Source organism: Thalassophryne amazonica, chromosome 9 (assembly GCF_902500255.1).
Source record: "Thalassophryne amazonica chromosome 9, fThaAma1.1, whole genome shotgun sequence".
In the NCBI taxonomy this organism is placed as follows: Eukaryota; Metazoa; Chordata; class Actinopteri; order Batrachoidiformes; family Batrachoididae; genus Thalassophryne; species Thalassophryne amazonica.
In genome coordinates, this window is record NC_047111.1 from 15,215,528 (window position 1) to 15,233,847 (window position 18,320).

Here is an 18,320-nt window from a genome sequence, read left to right on the forward strand (position 1 = left end):
GTGTCTCAGAATGGACAGGAAATGACAGACAGCACTATCAAAATAAGAGCCACGATGGAATCGAGGAGAATTTATCATCTGTGTGAGTTACAAAAATGTTTCCTCTGGAACTTCTGCCAGAACTTTGAGCTGGAACTGGTGGAAAACCTTCGGTGTCTCACCTAAAGAGTCCGGAGCTCACTGGAAGAGTCCGAGTCAAGACTTCAGATCCAGATGTGTTCATACAGAATCCACTTCACTCCAGTCCGTCGTCTGTCCGTCTGCTCGTCTCTCCTTCTCTTACTCCTTATCTCCTTTATCTTGTCTCCTCACTGCTCTTCCTTCAACTCTCCTGACACCTTCTTCACAACTCCTCATTTTTCAAACTCACTTTTCTTTCCACCTTTTCATCCTTCCTAACCTGTTTTTTCTCCTCTTCCTCCTTTTCTGTGTTTGTTCTTTCTTCATCTCAGCATTCCTACAGAAGACAGACAGACAGACAGACAGGAACCTTCTGACCAATGGGGCATCTCAGTTCTGGTCACATGCCCGTTGAGGACAGTCCCAGACCTGCTGCCTTGCTCATACAGGGCAAACCCTGAGCTCCAGCCTTTGGGAAGTCGTGCGCCACCACTCGTCCATTCTCACCTCCCAACCCCGAGGCTCCGCCCCCTACTCCTCCTAACCCGCCCACTCCTGGAGTGCCGCCTCCTCCTCCCGCCATTGCACCCAGGCTGGTGGTCATCATGGCGGCGTCGATCAGCTCCTACAACACACGTGAAGAGAGACGGTTTTAATACTTACAGTTTTCAGTCTGCAGTTCTGAAAACATTCAAACGTGACTCAATAACACTGATTGATTAGGGGTCATGACTGTGTGGATCACTCTGCCCCTGGTGCTTAATTCTGTTTACAATGCATGCTGGGATATAAAATGAGTCATATTTCTTGCAGGAAATTGTTTTATGATCACACACGTGTGCAGTGGCGGAACACGGGGGGTTAGTGCGCTTGTTTCTAGAGTGTAAAGTTCCAGGTTCAAGTCCACCTCTGTCCTTTCTCCATGTAATATGGAGGTCTGGTGTAAAAATGTGCCGAATAAACACGCAAAGAAGCCAAAAGAAGCAAAAACCCAAAAAGTAAAAATGAAATAAAGCAGAAATCCAACTCTGAAACAAGTGTTTTAATTGATTATGCAAGGAGCTGATGGTAACAATGACCAAAACTAATTAATTCACGATTAATTTGTATCTTAAAACTCAAGAAGCATAAAACTCCCAAAATGACAGTTTTTATAACCCTGAGAGGCCAAAGCTCTGTGTGTCAAAAAAATCATGGCTTTCTTTTTTTTTTTTTTTTTACTGAATTCTGGGTCTCAAGTAGGAAATATAGTAGATGTCCTGAAATGCTGACATTGACCAATAGATGGCAACAAAAGCTGCTGAAATATGTTGCCAGATCTCAACTGTTTAAGCCCGATTTATCCTAATCTGTATCCACACATCTGTAGTTACGCAGAGCCCTCTGTGAACCCCCACCGAGCCTGACATGCACCTCCCAAAAATAGACGTCAAGATGTCAGATACCGCACAGAGGATGCACGGAGACCACACAGGCTGTGGCTGGTCCACTAACTACATCATTTCTGGAATCGCACCGTTCGGTTTTCACAATCAATGACATTCACGACCGTAGGCGTCGAGGGATAGTTGGCAAGTGTTCAGAAAAAAACCCTGCGACACCCACCAATGCCTGAACCCCGATGCAGAATTTAGAAATGTTCACAGCTGCTTTGAAGCGACCGCGTTGCCACAAAGTTACAGAGTAGAAGCATAAAAAGGCCTTTACTCATTTGACAAGTGAACTTTTGTGGACAGTAAAACGGGCTGACGGCCAAAACCCAACTTGCCGTCGTGTCTCTGCCCTTATGGGCAACTCACTCGTTAATATGACAGTATTTATGAAGAGTCGCCGTCAACAGTTTCTGAGCAGAAAAGTAGAAACAGATCTGAAGACCTCCTTCACAGTGAAACTAATGACATGCATCCAGACTTAATGCCCTTTAACGGGCTCCTCAGGCTCCCACAATCCCTTGCTGTTTGCTGCTTGGCATCGGCCGTCGTTGGGCAGATTGGTACAAAAAAAGCCCAGGTTTAGTAGTTTAGCACAGCAGCTGGAACGCTAACAACACCTCTGAGCGCTTTTCAACAACAGGAATGTTTTCAGCTCATCGGGCTCACAGTCATTAAATAAATCACAACCTCCAGCCCTGAAGATCTCTCTTGATGTGGTTGTGCTGGTCTCTCACCGGCAGCGGCTGAATGCTAATGAGTCGGCCTGCAGCCACGGCAGCCACCTGTTAGACCACAGCTCGCTTCAAAACAACGCTTCCTCTTTTATCTGACAGTAAACACAGGATGCCGCCGCCTCCATCATCTCCTCTATGACTCCTGAAGCCTGGTAGTAACTTGTTAATGTCCTCTGAAGCCTGGGAGCTGTTCGGCTCCAGATACACCTGAGGTTCAACTGAAAGATTTAAAATAAGCTGCTCAGGGTGTGTGTGGTCATCTCTTCTGGTTCCTGGAGAGCACTACATGAGCCACAGATTTGGGGATGATGTGGACATGAGAAATGGGCTGCAAGTAGTAAAAGGTTAAGCCGGCACTCACATCTTGTCGAGTTTCTGAGGAGTAAAGACAAACAGAAGATCTCCAGTTTGTTTAAAAACAATGTTCTTCAAAGAAAGATGAGTGGGATTTGCATATTCCTCTCTCTACAGTGCAAAATATCACAGAAGGAATCTGCAGGAATTTCAGTGCATAAAGGGTGCAATGGTAAAATGAACACGCATGATCTCTGATCCAAGAGATGGCACTGCATCAAGATATATCATTCATCAATAGATGATATAACCACACAGGGATTACTTTGGGAAACCTTTTATCAAGCATTACGGTATGGAGCTACATTCACAAATGTCACTTAAAATATCTCTGTGCAAAACAGAAGCCTTATGTTAACATTGTCTATAAGTGGTGCTGAATTCTCTGGGTTGCACCAGCACACGGTGGAAATGTGTACTGTGATGAAACACACTCCCAGATCTCTTATGGGGAGAAATGTATGCTATGATTGATAATGGCCAAAAGGGACCATCCAGACTGTTGTCAGCAAGTCCAAAAGCCAGGGTCTGTCATGGTCTGGCATTGTGTCAGTGTCCTTGTCAAGGGTCACTTGCTCTCTGTGATTCAGCATTAATGCAAAAAGGTACAGTGAGAATTTAGAGCAACATATGCTGCCTTCAAGATGATGTCTTCTCCAGGCACGTCCATGCATTTTTTCTACAAGACAATACAAAACCACATTCTGCACAAATTAGAAAGACGTGCTGCAGAAGAGTTAAGGTAAGGGTCCTGGACTGACCTGCCTGCAGTCCTGATCTTTCCCCAATAGAGAATGTGTGGAGTATTTTGAAATGAAAAACGCAGCAATGACGACCTCGTACTGTTGGACACCTTAAGACATGTTTGTAGGAAGAAGGTGACAAAATAACACCTGAGACACTTCATCACTTGATGTCCTAAAAACCAAAACATTATAACATTACAAAGTGGTAAAAGCTTTAGTGTCTAAACTTTGTTAGAATGTGCTATGAAATGTATGAATGGATGAATATTAACAAATGAAATTAAGTTGGCCAGAAATAAAACATGAAATGTGTTAGGATACGATATGCTACACTTTATTGTCCCCAAGGGGAAATTTGTCTTGGACTTGTCTTGTTTGGTTCAAACTGTCTGAAATGAAATAGAAATCAACATAAATAGAATAGTTACTGTGTTTTTTGTTTTAAATTTGCATTTCCCACATGTTGCCTACTTTTTCTGTGTGGCTACATAATTTATATCTGGACTGGTGACACAGACATCTAATGGACATGATTAACTCTACTCAGAGTGGATGTAGAGTCAGTTCTTTCTGAGTGGACAACATGTCCCAGCACGTTGTCTGTCTTTGGCTTTTTCACGTCTTTGTACGAATGGTGAATAATGAGGTTCCTGTTGTGTGTTGGGGGGTGTGGCTGGATGTTTTGGTGTTCTTTTCTTTTCTTTGCTCTTCAGGTGGCATGAGAACTGATTTGTCTGTGGAGAAGGTGCTGGCTGAAGAATCCTCACCCTCATCAACATCATGTGTAGCACCTGTGACTGGTGCTCACATGCAACCTTAAAGACTTTCAGCTGAAGCAGATAATTGGATGGCGTTCTGCATTTAAGTCATGTGTGATTCAAGCAGAACTGCCGGGAACTCGACCTTGTGATGTTCGTTTGTGAGACGCTGAGGACCGCGCCTGGGTTTGACACATCGAGCCCGTGAAGCAAGGAAGGGTGAGGGACACATGCTGTCAGCACACAGTAAAGGTAATTACTTGTTGATAGTAACTTGGTGTTTTGTTACACAGTATACTTGAATTGTGATGAGAATTGTGCAGCTTGCTTCTCACTGCTGTGGCGTGCGGATAAGTGATCCTCCACCTGTTGTGAGAAGCTGCTCATTTGCATAAAGTTAAAAAAGATACAGACCTGAATGTGTTGCTGATAGCGTGTGTCTTTTGAAAGATATTGTTGTAACTGCTGACTTACCTCACCTCTTCTTTGCTTCACAGAGAGTCAGTTTGTCGTGTCCACCTGGGGGGTGTTTGGCGGTGGTAGTGAGTCCAGGAGCGCCGGGCTTTGATCCTTGCGGGCGCTGGAGAGCGTGCCAACAGTCACTCCACCAGAGGGACGCTGTTTTTGTTTTTACACTTTTTATGCACAGCGGGTGTAATAAATATATTGTTTTTGGAACCGCTTTTCTGGTTATTTTTAGCGCTGGGTTCTGTCAGACGCAGGTCCGCTCCTCAACCCGCGTCGACACATAACAGTAGTTCCTGGCCATTCCATAATGGACCCAGCGGCAGAAGCGGTTCCTTTTGCCGAAAAAGTTCAAGAACACTTGGAGAAAATATGGGAGCAATTACAGCATCTCGCAAACCAAATTAAACAAACAGACGCCCGTGTTACGGAGCTTGCAGCGCAAGCCGTTCCGCTTCCTGCTGCTCCAGCTGCGGCATCATCGATACTAGTGCAGATAACTCCGTCACCCAGAGATTCGGTGTCCGAACCGATTGTTTGTCGTCCGGAGCCTTGTGTGGTGATGCAATGTTCTCTGGTTTCTGCTCAGTCAGGTTGGAGCGCCGCAGCTTTACGAGGAATGTTTGTAGATGGGTTAAATGAGTCATTAAAAGATGAGCCGGCAGTCCGTGACGAGCCAAACGATTTAGATGAGCTAATATCGTTGGTGATTCGTCTAGATGATTGGATGAAGGAGCATGGACGCAAGAGAGGACGCCCATCAGAGCGGGTTTTTTCGTCTTGGGGCTTTCCCCGATACAGATCTGGGCCGCCTCTTCTTCGCCCCACTGAAGCTCCTCCGACGGGACCTCTGGCTCCTCCTGTTGACGAGCCCATGCAGCTCGGACGAGCAAAGATTACTGTATTGCCCCGACATGTAAGCGTCAAGATAAATAATGGTGACGTATCTCCAAGTGTTCTGGGACAGGCAAAATAACACACATAAAAAAAAAATAAAAAAAAATCTAGCACGGGTAAATGTTTTGTTTTCTTTAAATAGGGGTTATAATTGTATGGGGAGTCAGAGGCGTATCTGGTGGAGTGATTGTTAGGCGGTTAGAAGTCTGCCTGGGCTCACTTAATTGTTAATTTTTTATGTGTTTTTAGGTATTTTCTGTTTGGGTTGTTGGGTCGTTTTATTTTGTTGTTTTTTTTATTTCTCTACATCCCTAACCCCAACCTCACTTGCCCCAAGACCGTTTGTCTTGTGGGTTGTGGGGTGGTGCAGGTTGGTCACGCTGAGCATTCTCAGAAGACCTCTGCACCTAGGGGGGTGTTAGAGGCGTTTTTTGGTTTGGCTAGGGCCCGGTTCCACTCCAGCCTCGGTGAGCCTTTGTACCGTTCGTCATTGGTGTTGCCGGGGTGTGGTGCAGCGGAGACTTACCTCAGTCGGAGGGGTGGGCCAATCTGTTGCCGTTCGCCATTTCAGTAGTTCCACCCCTCCCGAGAGGCTGGGGTATGGTCGAGTTGGGGCACCGGACGTATTTCCGGTTCTCTGCTGCGCCTTGGGGTTGGAGCTGGGTTAGTTTTTTCCTGTTCCCTTCTCCGGCTTAATGTTTTGAGCCGTTCGCCAAAGTTGAGCCGCCGAGGGGCTCTGGGAGGGACCCGGGGTCTTTCGGGGTGCCGGGGAGGGTAACAGGGTTTACGGTCGTTTTATATCCCCCCGGGGTTGTTTTTGGTAGTCCTCTGGGGGTTGATTTTTGATTTTGTTCTGTTTCCTTCCAGGTTCCACCTCCAGGGTTGATGGGACGGTCCTCTGGAGGGGAATTGGCTTGGGGCCAACTAGCCAAGTGTGACCGGGTCTGGGGTTCCGGGGTTGTGGGGAGGGTACCTCCTGGGGTTGATGGTACGGTCCCCTGGGGGGTGCCGTTTTGCTCCATGTACACCTGGGGACCTTTGTGGGATTATGGTTCTGGCTGTTCCTCCTGGAACTGGCGATGAAGGCCTTCTGGGGGGGGGGTTGGGCTCTGCAGGTCATTCTGGGGGGGTTGTTTGTTATTTTTCTTTTATGCATTTACGTTTGTATTGTGTTTGTGGGGCTGTGTTGGGTTTTTGCGTTTGGGAGTTTTTCTTTTCTTCCCGGGGTTTGATGGGACGGTCCCCTGGGGAGGTTTTGGGTGGGTTTTGTTTTTTTTCTGTGTGTTGAATTGTACTGGGGAATGTTTTGGGGCTTTTGTTGATTCCAGCCGGCCTTCCAGCTGCGGTGCCTGTCCTGCTGTCTGTGGTGGACCTTAGGAGCGTGGTGCTGTCTGCTTCCTGACGTGGACCCCGGAGGGAGGTGCTGTTCTCGGGCCTGGTCTGTTCGGTCGCCGGGAGGCTTCCCGTTGATGGGGGGGTACTGTTGTGTGTTGGGGGGTGTGGCTGGATGTTTTGGTGTTCTTTTCTTTTCTTTGCTCTTCAGGTGGCATGAGAACTGATTTGTCTGTGGAGAAGGTGCTGGCTGAAGAATCCTCACCCTCATCAACATCATGTGTAGCACCTGTGACTGGTGCTCACATGCAACCTTAAAGACTTTCAGCTGAAGCAGATAATTGGATGGCGTTCTGCATTTAAGTCATGTGTGATTCAAGCAGAACTGCCGGGAACTCAACCTTGTGATGTTCGTTTGTGAGACGCTGAGGACCGCGCCTGGGTTTGACACATCGAGCCCGTGAAGCAAGGAAGGGTGAGGACACATGCTGTCAGCACACATTAAAGGTAATTAATTGTTGATAGTAACTTGGTGTTTTGTTACACAGTATACTTGAATTGTGATGAGAATTGTGCAGCTTGCTTCTCACTGCTGTGGCGTGCGGATAAGTGATCCTCCACCTGTTGTGAGAAGCTGCTCATTTGCATAAAGTTAAAAAAGATACAGACCTGAATGTGTTGCTGATAGCGTGTGTCTTTTGAAAGATATTGTTGTAACTGCTGACTTACCTCACCTCTTCTTTGCTTCACAGAGAGTCAGTTTGTCGTGTCCACCTGGGGGGTGTTTGGCGGTGGTAGTGAGTCCAGGAGCGCCGGGCTTTGATCCTTGCGGGCGCTGGAGAGCGTGCCAACAGTCACTCCACCAGAGGGACGCTGTTTTTGTTTTTACACTTTTTATGCACAGCGGGTGTAATAAATATATTGTTTTTGGAACCGCTTTTCTGGTTATTTGTAGCGCTGGGTTCTGTCAGACGCAGGTCCGCTCCTCAACCCGCGTCGACACATAACAGTTCCAGCATCACGCTGCTGCAGAGGATTTAAACCGTTACAGTCTGTAACAAAGCATCGCGGTTTCATCAGGAACAGCCGGTAGGCGTAACGCCGAGTGTCAGATAAGCAGCGTTCAGTCGCTGCACTTTGAAATGGCAGTCGACTGTCAAAGCCCCAAAGCTGCTGCACACAGAATAATAATAATAATAATAATAATAAAAGATCTGTTGTGTACCAATTTCATCACAGACAGACATAAACTGGAAGTCTGTTTCACAGCTTTGTTACTCCACAAACTGAACAAAAATAGACTCATTAGAGTGCACGGCTTCAAGGGCTTCCACACGTATTTATTTTTATTTGATGTGAATGCGGCGCGGCAGCCCTGTGGGATGGGGGGTGACCCCGGTCTCCATCCAGTCTTTTACAGCGGGTGAACGATTAATCCTCTCACCAACCTTCTGGGGACGTTTTGCACAAATTATGGCTCCGCCCCTTTAATCAAAATCCAAGACTCAGAATCTGAACCTCCAGCTGTTCCTCAATCAAAACTAGACCAACAAGACCAAACAGCTGTGTATCAACAGTTTGTGTCCTCGGACTCAACAAATCCCCTTCAGGACCTAGTAAGGATGTTGGTGATGAACGGTGACCAGGGGGACTACACCAATGTCCTTCTGGTCACAGGTCCACCTCTCTATCCATAATGCCATCATCATCACGAGATCTTGGCCTTACTGAAACAACCCAACTCAATAAAACTAGAAGATGTTCAATAAAATGAGCTTTTTGAGGTGTTTGACTTCAAAGACTCACCTTCATCCTTCGAGACTCAATCCTGGATTTATAGCAGAACTCGATCAGTGCCACCAGCATGGCCAGGCCGAGTCCACCAATCAGAATGTAGAACACTCCCGCCACATTGCTCAGGCTGAGAGCGCTCGTCTTGTCCTATCAGTGCAGAGAGGTGGGATCAGCAACAACCAATCACAGAGCAGGCAGTCATGACATCACTGAAGCTAAAGTGAAAACCCTGAAACGAAGCCACACCTACTATGTAAGCTCTAATAAAGACCATTTCTTTGTAACAATTCTTCTCTTAATTTAGAGCAAAAATCATATTCACACAAGTAAATACAGCAATAGGAAACCCGCTTTTAAATGACTTATATCAAACTTAATTACACCTTAATATGCGCAAAATTGGCAAAAATCCAAAACCTCTATAAACACTTCTTAAAACTTTATTAATGTAAGGTATTTTTCCCCATATTTTAATACATTTCAGAGTGAATTTTACTTGATTTTTGATTTGTATTTACATATTTCACATTAAATATTAGGTTAAACATATCCTGGCATGCCTTAATCCAGCCACTGCACCCTGCTATTGAGGTGGGCGCCATTACTGAGGTATTAGCTAGATTTACAGAATTTGATAGTATCTCACTAGGCATGCTGACAAAACTCGTAACGTCAACAAAAAGCACAACCTGTTTATTTGATCCTATGCCAACAAAACTGTTTAAGGACCTGTGGCCCACTCTTGGGCCGGCTGTGCTGGAAATGATTAATATTTCTTTAACTTCTGGATCTGTTCTTAAATGTTTCAAATGCAGTGATTAAACTATTACTTAAGAAACCTAATCTTGACCCTAGTGTATTGAAAAACTATCGGTCGATATCAAGTCTATGATTTTGTTCTAAAATTCTGGAAAAAGTGGTTTCATGGCAGCTCGTAGACTATCTTACTGAGAATAATCTCTTTGAGTCACTGCAGTCTGCTTTTAGAAAATATCATTCCACAGAGACGGCTCTCACTAAAGTGGTGAATGATCTTCTGCTTACAATGGATTCGGACACCACTACGGTTCTGGTGCTGTTAGATCTCAGTGCTGCGTTTGATACCGTGGATCATCATATCCTACTTGATAGGCTATAAAATCATTTTGGGATTACTGGGTGTTCCCTTGCATGGCTGACATCATACTTGACCAGTCATTCTCACTGTGTTTTGTACAATAACACTACCTCTAACCTTAGTGACATGAAATTTGGGGTTCCATAGGGGTCCATCTTAGGTCCCCTTCTTTTCTCCTTTTAAATAGCACCCCTTGAGCACATATTGCGATGTTTTTTGGATTACCTTTCATTGCTATGCTGATGATAGTCACTTATACATGCCAATAACTGCTGGTAATCTCATTCACATAAAATCCTTAGAAGATCGCCTTGCATCAGTGAAAAGCTGGATGTCTACAATTTCCTACTTTTAAACTGTGATAAGACTGAAATGATGGTTCTTGGTCCAGTGAGACATCGGCATCAATTTGACCAGCTAATGGCTTAGCCTAGGCTTGTGTATCATACATCACACTGACAAAGTGAGGAACCTTGGGGTAATTTTTGATCTTACGTTGTCCTTTGACCACCACATTAATCAAATCAAATCAATTTTATTTATATAGCGCCAAATCACAACAAACAGTTGCCCCAAGGCACTTTATATTGTAAGGCAAAGCCATACAATAATTACGGAAAAACCCCAACGGTTAAAACGACCCCCTGTGAGCAAGCACTTGGTGACAGTGGGAAGGAAAAACTCCCTTTTAACAGGAAGAAACCTCCAGCAGAACCAGGCTCAGGGAGGGGCAGTCTTCTGCTGGGACTGGTTGGGGCTAAGGGAGAGAACCAGGAAAAAGACATGCTGTGGAAGAGAGCAGAGATCAATCACTAATGATTAAATGCAGAGTGGTGCATACAGAGCAAAAAGAGAAAGAAACACTCAGTGCATCATGGGAACCCCCCAGCAGTCTAAGTCTATAGCAGCATAACTAAGGGATGGTTCAGGGTCACCTGATCCAGCCCTAATTATAAGCTTTAGCAAAAAGGAAAGTTTTAAGCCTAATCTTAAAAGTAGAGAGGGTGTCTCTCTCCCTGATCTGAATTGGGAGCTGGTTCCACAGGAGAGGAGCCTGAAAGCTGAAGGCTCTGCCTCCCATTCTACTCTTACAAACCCTAGGAACTACAAGTTCAAGAGCCAACTACAAGGGTTGGCTCTCACTGCGGTATTGTATCACTTCCTGTTCCGGAGCACAGCGGTGTTTTTCTGTATCTGTTAGCTGTTTAATCTGCGCAGTTAGATTGATCTAGTTATCTAGATTACGATTTGTTTCCCAGTGTAATCTTTACGTGCCTTAACTAAAGCACTCCTTCTGCTGAATCACCTCTACATTATTCACTTTGTGTGTTTTTAGGAATCCGCTAGGTTAGCGTAGCTACTAGCTCTTAGCCGATTTAGCATGGCGGCTTCTCCTGTCTCTCCCACACTTTTCTGCTCTGGGTGTGAAATGTTTAGTTATTCCTCGGCCTCCTTTAGCAGTAATGGTACTTGTAATAAGTGTTGCTTATTCGTAGCTTTGGAGGCCAGGCTGGGCGAATTGGAGACTCGGCTCCGCACCGTGGAAAATTCTACAGCTAGCCAGGCCCCTGTAGTCGGTGCGGACCAAGGTAGCTTAGCCGCCGTTAGTTCCCCCCTGGCAGATCCCAAGCAGGCTGACTGGGTGACTGTGAGGAGGAAGCGTAGTTCTAAACAGAAGCCCCGTGTACACCGCCAACCCGTTCACATTTCTAACCGTTTTTCCCCACTCGACGACACACCCGCCGAGGATCAAACTCTGGTTATTGGCGACTCTATTTTGAGAAATGTGAAGTTAGCGACACCAGCAACCATAGTCAATTGTCTTCCGGGGGCCAGAGCAGGCGACATTGAAGGAAATTTGAAACTGCTGGCTAAGGCTAAGCGTAAATTTGGTAAGATTGTAATTCACGTCGGCAGTAATGACACCCGGTTACGCCAATCGGAGGTCACTAAAATTAACATTAAATCGGTGTGTAACTTTGTAAAAACAATGTCGGACTCTGTAGTTTTCTCTGGGCCCCTCCCCAATCGGACCGGGAGTGACATGTTTAGCCGCATGTTCTCCTTGAATTGCTGGCTGTCTGAGTGGTGTCCAAAAAATGAGGTGGGCTTCATAGATAATTGGCAAAGCTTCTGGGGAAAACCTGGTCTTGTTAGGAGAGACGGCATCCATCCCACTTTGGATGGAGCAGCTCTCATTTCTAGAAATCTGGCCAATTTTCTTAAATCCTCCAAACCGTGACTATCCAGGGTTGGGACCAGGAAGCAGAGTTGTAGTCTTAGACACCTCTCTGCAGCTTCTCTCCCCCTGCCATCCCCCTATTACCCCATCCCCGTAGAGACGGTGCCTGCTCCCAGACCACCAATAACTAGCAAAAATCTATTTAAGCATAAAAATTCAAAAAGAAAAAATAATATAGCACCTTCAATTGCACCACAGACTAAAACAGTTAAATGTGGTCTATTAAACATTAGGTCTCTTTCTTCTAAGTCCCTGTTGGTAAATGATATAATAATTGATCAACGTATTGATTTATTCTGCCTAACAGAAACTTGGTTACAGCAGGATGAATATGTTAGTTTAAATGAGTCAACACCCCGAGTCACACTAACTGTCAGAATGCTCGTAGCACGGGCCGGGGCGGAGGATTAGCAGCAATCTTCCATTCCAGCTTATTAATTAATCAAAAACCTAGACAGAGCTTTAATTCATTTGAAAGCTTGTCTCTTAGTCTTGTCCATCCAAATTGGAAGTCCCAAAAACCAGTTTTATTTGTTATTATCTATCGTCCACCTGGTCGTTACTGTGAGTTTCTCTGTGAATTTTCAGACCTTTTGTCTGACTTAGTGCTTAGCTCAGATAAGATAATTATAGTGGGCGATTTTAACATCCACACAGATGCTGAGAATGACAGCCTCAACACTGCATTTAATCTATTATTAGACTCTATCGGCTTTGCTCAAAAAGTAAATGAGTCCACCCACCACTTTAATCATATTTTAGATCTTGTTCTGACTTATGGTATGGAAATAGAAGACTTAACAGTATTCCCTGAAAACTCCCTTTTGTCTGATCATTTTTTAATAACATTTACATTTACCCTGATGGACTACCCTGCAGTGGGGAATAAGTTTCATTACACTAGAAGTCTTTCAGAAAGCGCTGTAACTAGGTTTAAGGATATGATTCCTTCTTTATGTTCTCTAATGTCATATACCAACACAGAGCAGAGTAGCTACCTAAACTCTGTAAGGGAGTTAGAGTATCTTGTCAATAGTCTTACATCCTCATTGAAGACAACTTTGGATGCTGTAGCTCCTCTGAAAAAGAGAGCTTTAAATCAGAAGTGTCTGACTCCGTGGTATAACTCACAAACTCGTAGCTTAAAGCTGATAACCCGTAAGTTGGAGAGGAAATGGCGTCTCACTAATTTAGAAGATCTTCACTTAGCCTGGAAAAAGAGTCTGTTGCTCTATAAGAAAGCCCTTCGTGAAGCTAGGACATCTTTCTACTCATCACTAATTGAAGAAAATAAGAACAACCCCAGGTTTCTTTTCAGCACTGTAGCCAGGCTGACAAAGAGTCAGAGCTCTATTGAGCTGAGTATTCCATTAACTTTAACTAGTAATGACTTCATGACTTTCTTTGCTAACAAAATTTTGACTATTAGAGAAAAAATTACTCATAACCATCCCAAAGATGTATCGTATCTTTGGCTGCTTTCAGTGATGCCGGTATTTGGTTAGACTCTTTCTCTCCGATTGTTCTGTCTGAGTTATTTTCATTAGTTACTTCATCCAAACCATCAACATGCTTATTAGACCCCATTCCTGCCAGGCTGCTCAAGGAAGTCCTACCATTATTTAATGCTTCAATCTTAAATATGATCAATCTATCTTTGTTAGTTGGTTATGTACCACAGGCCTTTAAGGTGGCAGTAATTAAACCATTACTTAAAAAGCCATCACTTGACCCAGCTATCTTAGCTAATTATAGGCCAATCTCCAACCTTCCTTTTCTCTCAAAGATTCTTGAGAGGGTAGTTGTAAAACAGCTAACTGATCACCTGCAGAGGAATGGTCTATTTGAAGAGTTTCAGTCAGGTTTTAGAATTCATCATAGTACAGAAACAGCATTAGTGAAGGTTACAAATGATCTTCTTATGGCTTCGGACAGTGGACTTATCTCTGTGCTTGTTCTGTTGGACCTCAGTGCTGCTTTTGATACTGTTGACCATAAAATTTTATTACAGAGATTAGAGTATGTCATAGGTATTAAAGGCATTGCGCTGCGGTGGTTTGAATCATATTTGTCTAATAGATTACAGTTTGTTCATGTAAATGGGGAATCTTCTTCACAGACTAAAGTTAATTATGGAGTTCCACAAGGTTCTGTGCTAGGACCAATTTTATTCACTTTATACATGCTTCCCTTGGGCAGTATTATTAGACGGTATTGCTTAAATTTTCAATGTTACGCAGATGATACCCAGCTTTATCTATCCATGAAGCCAGAGGATACGCACCAATTAGCTAAACTGCAGGATTGTCTTACAGACATAAAGACATGGATGACCTCTAATTTCCTGCTTTTAAACTCAGATAAAACTGAAGTTATTGTACTTGGCCCCACAAATCTTAGAAGCATGGTGTCTAACCAGATCGTTACTCTGGATGGCATTTCCCTGATCTCTAGTAATACTGTGAGAAATCTTGGAGTTATTTTTGATCAGGATATGTCATTCAAAGCGCATACTAAACAAATATGTAGGACTGCCTTTTTGCATTTACGCAATATCTCTAAAATCAGAAAGGTCTTGTCTCAGAGTGATGCTGAAAAACTAATTCATGCATTTATTTCCTCTAGGCTGGACTATTGTAATTCATTATTATCAGGTTGTCCTAAAAGTTCCCTAAAAAGCCTTCAGTTGGTTCAGAATGCTGCAGCTAGAGTACTGACGGGGACTTGCAGGAGAGAGCATATCTCACCCGTGTTGGCCTCCCTTCATTGGCTTCCTGTTAATGCTAGAATAGAATTTAAATTCTTCTTCTTACTTATAAGGTTTTGAATAATCAGGTCCCATCTTATCTTAGGGACCTCGTAGTACCATATTACCCCATTAGAGCGCTTCGCTCTCAGACTGCGGGCTTACTTGTAGTTCCTAGGGTTTGTAAGAGTAGAATGGGAGGCAGAGCCTTCAGCTTTCAGGCTCCTCTCCTGTGGAACCAGCTCCCAATTCAGATCAGGGAGACAGATACCCTCTCTACTTTTAAGATTAGGCTTAAAACTTTCCTTTTCGCTAAGGCTTATAGTTAGGGCTGGATCGGGTGACCCTGGACCATCCCTTGGTTATGTTGCTTTAGACGTAGACTGTGTTTCATAATTATTGTATGGCCTTGCCTTGCAATGTGGAGCGCCTTGGGGCAACTGTTTGTTGTGATTTGGCGCTATACAAGAAAAAAGTTGATTGATTGATTGAAGACTGCATCTGTCAAATGCACTAAATAGCACTTATTGTCCATTTAGTGTGTTTGTCTTTATGAAACACTTTGGGGTTTGTCCACATGACAGCACAAAATCCTGGGAGGGAACATGCAACCAGCTTCTGTTTGCATAACAACCACTACTTCCTGGACCAGGGAGTGTTGATGTGCAAGTGGGTTCCTTGGTCAGATAACAGCACTGATTCCAATGGTTGGTGTGTAGTATTCCAGATTTTCCACTCTTATTATTGCCCCCTTCCTGAATTGCCACCTTATTGTGGTGGAGGGTGGACTTTTTTCTGGTTCCGGAGCACAGCGGTGTTCTGCTGTATCTGTTAGCTGTTTGAACTGAGCTGTTTGAGTTCTTTGAATTAACAGTCTTTTTCAAGACTTTTTTACTTTTTTTTACTTTTTCACCGTGCTCCAACGCCTAAAGAAGACCTCTAACGGTCGAAGCATCGCGACGGAGCTCTTTTATCAGCTAACCTTCATCAGCGTTGGCAAGCTAACTAGCTTGCTAACGCTTTCGTTTTTATTTTTATTTTATTTTTTAGCACTGTTGTCGTGCTGCTCCACAGCCTGCCTAGTGGATTTTTATTTTATTTTAGCACTGTTGTCGTGCATTACCTGTGCTGCTCCACAGCCTGTCCAGTGGATTTTTATTTTATTTTTTAGCACTGTTTTCGTGCGTTACCTGTGCTGCTCCACAGCCTGTTCAGTGGATTTTATTTTATTTTTTGGCGCTGTTGTCGTGCGTTGCCTGTGCTGCTCCACAGCCTGTCCAGTGGATTTTTATTTTATTTTTAGCACTGTTGTCGTGTGTTACCTGTGCTGCTCCACAGCCTGTTCAGTGAATTTTTATTTTATTTTTTGGCGCTGTTGTCGTGCGTTGCCTGTGCTGCTCCACAGCCTGTCCAGTGGATTTTTATTTTATTTTTTACCACTGTTGTCGTGTGTTACCTGTGCTGCTCCACAGCCTGTTCAGTGGATTTTTGTTTTGTTTTTTGGCACTGTTGTCGTGTGTTACCTGTGCTGCTCCACAGCCTGTCCAGTGGATTTTTATTTTATTTTTTAGCACTGTTGTCGTGCCTTACCTGTGCTGCTCCACAGCCTGTCCAGTGGATTTTTATTTTATTTTTTACCACTGTTGTCGTGCGTTACCTGTGCTGCTCCACAGCCTGTCCAGTGGATTTTTATTTAGCGCTGTTGTCGTGCCTTACCTGTGCTGCTCCACAGCCTGTCTAGTGGATTTTTATTTTGTTTTAGCACTGTTGTCGTGCGTTGCCTGTGCTGCTCCACAGCCTGTCCAGTGGATTTTTATTTTATTTTTTAGCACTGTTGTTGTGCGTTACCTGTGCTGCTCCACAGCCTGTCCAGTGGATTTTTATTTTTATTTTATTTTATTTTTTAGCACTGTTGTTGTGCGTTACCTGTGCTGCTCCACAGCCTGTCTAGTGGATTTTTATTTTATTTTAGCACTGTTGTCGTGCGTTACCTGTGCTGCTCCACAGCCTGTCTAGTGGATTTTTATTTTGTTTTAGCACTGTTGTCGTGCGTTGCCTGTGCTGCTTCACAGCCTGTCCAGTGGATTTTGATTTTGATTTTATTTTTTTTGGCACTGTTGTCGTGTGTTACCTGTGCTGCTCCACAGCCTGTCTAGTGGATTTTTATTTTATTTTTTACCACTGTTGTCGTGTGTTACCTGTGCTGCTCCACAGCCTGTCTAGTGGATTTTTATTTTATTTTTTACCACTGTTGTCGTGTGTTACCTGTGCTGCTCCACAGCCTGTCTAGTGGATTTTTATTTTATTTTTTACCACTGTTGTCGTGTGTTACCTGTGCTGCTCCGCAGCCTGTCCAGTGGATTTTTATTTTATTATTTGATTTTATTTATTTATTTATTATTTTTTTTTAGCACTGTTGTCGTGCGTTACCTGTGCTGCTCCACAGCCTGTCCAGTGGATTTTGATTTTGATTTTATTTTTTGGGCGCTGTTGTCGTGCGTTACCTGTGCTGCTCCACAGCCTGTCCAGTGGATTTTTATTTAGCGCTGTTGTCGTGCGTTACCTGTGCTGCTCCACAGCCTGTCTAGTGGATTTTTATTTTGTTTTAGCACTGTTGTCGTGCATTGCCTGTGCTGCTCCACAGCCTGTCCAGTGGATTTTTATTTAGCGCTGTTGTCGTGCGTTACCTGTGCTGCTCCACAGCCTGTCCAGTGGATTTTTATTTTGTTTTAGCACTGTTGTTGTGCGTTACCTGTGCTGCTCCACAGCCTGTCTAGTGGATTTTTATTTTGTTTTAGCACTGTTGTCGTGCGTTACCTGTGCTGCTCCACAGCCTGTCTAGTGGATTTTTATTTTGTTTTAGCACTGTTGTCGTGCGTTACCTGTGCTGCTCCACAGCCTGTCTAGTGGATTTTTATTTTGTTTTAGCACTGTTGTTGTGCGTTACCTGTGCTGCTCCACAGCCTGTCTAGTGGATTTTTATTTTGTTTTAGCACTGTTGTCGTGCGTTGCCTGTGCTGCTCCACAGCCTGTCCAGTGGATTTTTATTTTTATTTTATTTTATTTTTTAGCACTGTTGTGCGTTACCTGTGCTGCTCCACAGCCTGTCTAGTGGATTTTTATTTTATTTTAGCACTGTTGTCGTGCGTTACCTGTGCTGCTCCACAGCCTGTCTAGTGGATTTTTATTTTATTTTAGCACTGTTGTCGTGCGTTACCTGTGCTGCTCTACAGCCTGTCTAGTGGATTTTTATTTTGTTTTAGCACTGTTGTCGTGCGTTGCCTGTGCTGCTCCACAGCCTGTCCAGTGGATTTTTATTTTTATTTTATTTTATTTTTTAGCACTGTTGTTGTGCGTTACCTGTGCTGCTCCACAGCCTGTCTAGTGGATTTTTATTTTATTTTAGCACCGTTGTCGTGCGTTACCTGTGCTGCTCCACAGCCTGTCTAGTGGATTTTTATTTTGTTTTAGCACTGTTGTCGTGCGTTGCCTGTGCTGCTCCACAGCCTGTCCAGTGGATTTTTATTTTTATTTTATTTTATTTTTTAGCACTGTTGTTGTGCGTTACCTGTGCTGCTCCAC

At 44.0% G+C, this 18,320-nt stretch overlaps 1 protein-coding gene across 3 annotated transcripts in view; it reads right to left on the minus strand.

Annotated features, from left to right (window-relative positions):
- Window positions 1-416: 416 nt before the first annotated feature.
- Window positions 417-18,320, minus strand: part of gria1b (glutamate receptor, ionotropic, AMPA 1b) — a 163,532-nt gene continuing 145,628 nt past the window's right edge. For 2 of the 3 annotated variants that reach the window (XM_034177629.1, XM_034177628.1), the window contains exons 17-18: window positions 8,646-8,780; window positions 417-745 (exon numbers count right to left, since the gene is read on the minus strand). In XM_034177629.1, the coding sequence (XP_034033520.1) occupies window positions 521-745; window positions 8,646-8,780 (360 nt within the window). In that variant the 3' untranslated portion in view covers window positions 417-520. Of the gene's footprint in view, window positions 746-8,645; window positions 8,781-18,320 lie in introns of those variants that run through there. The other variant, XR_004562544.1, reaches the window with a different exon arrangement.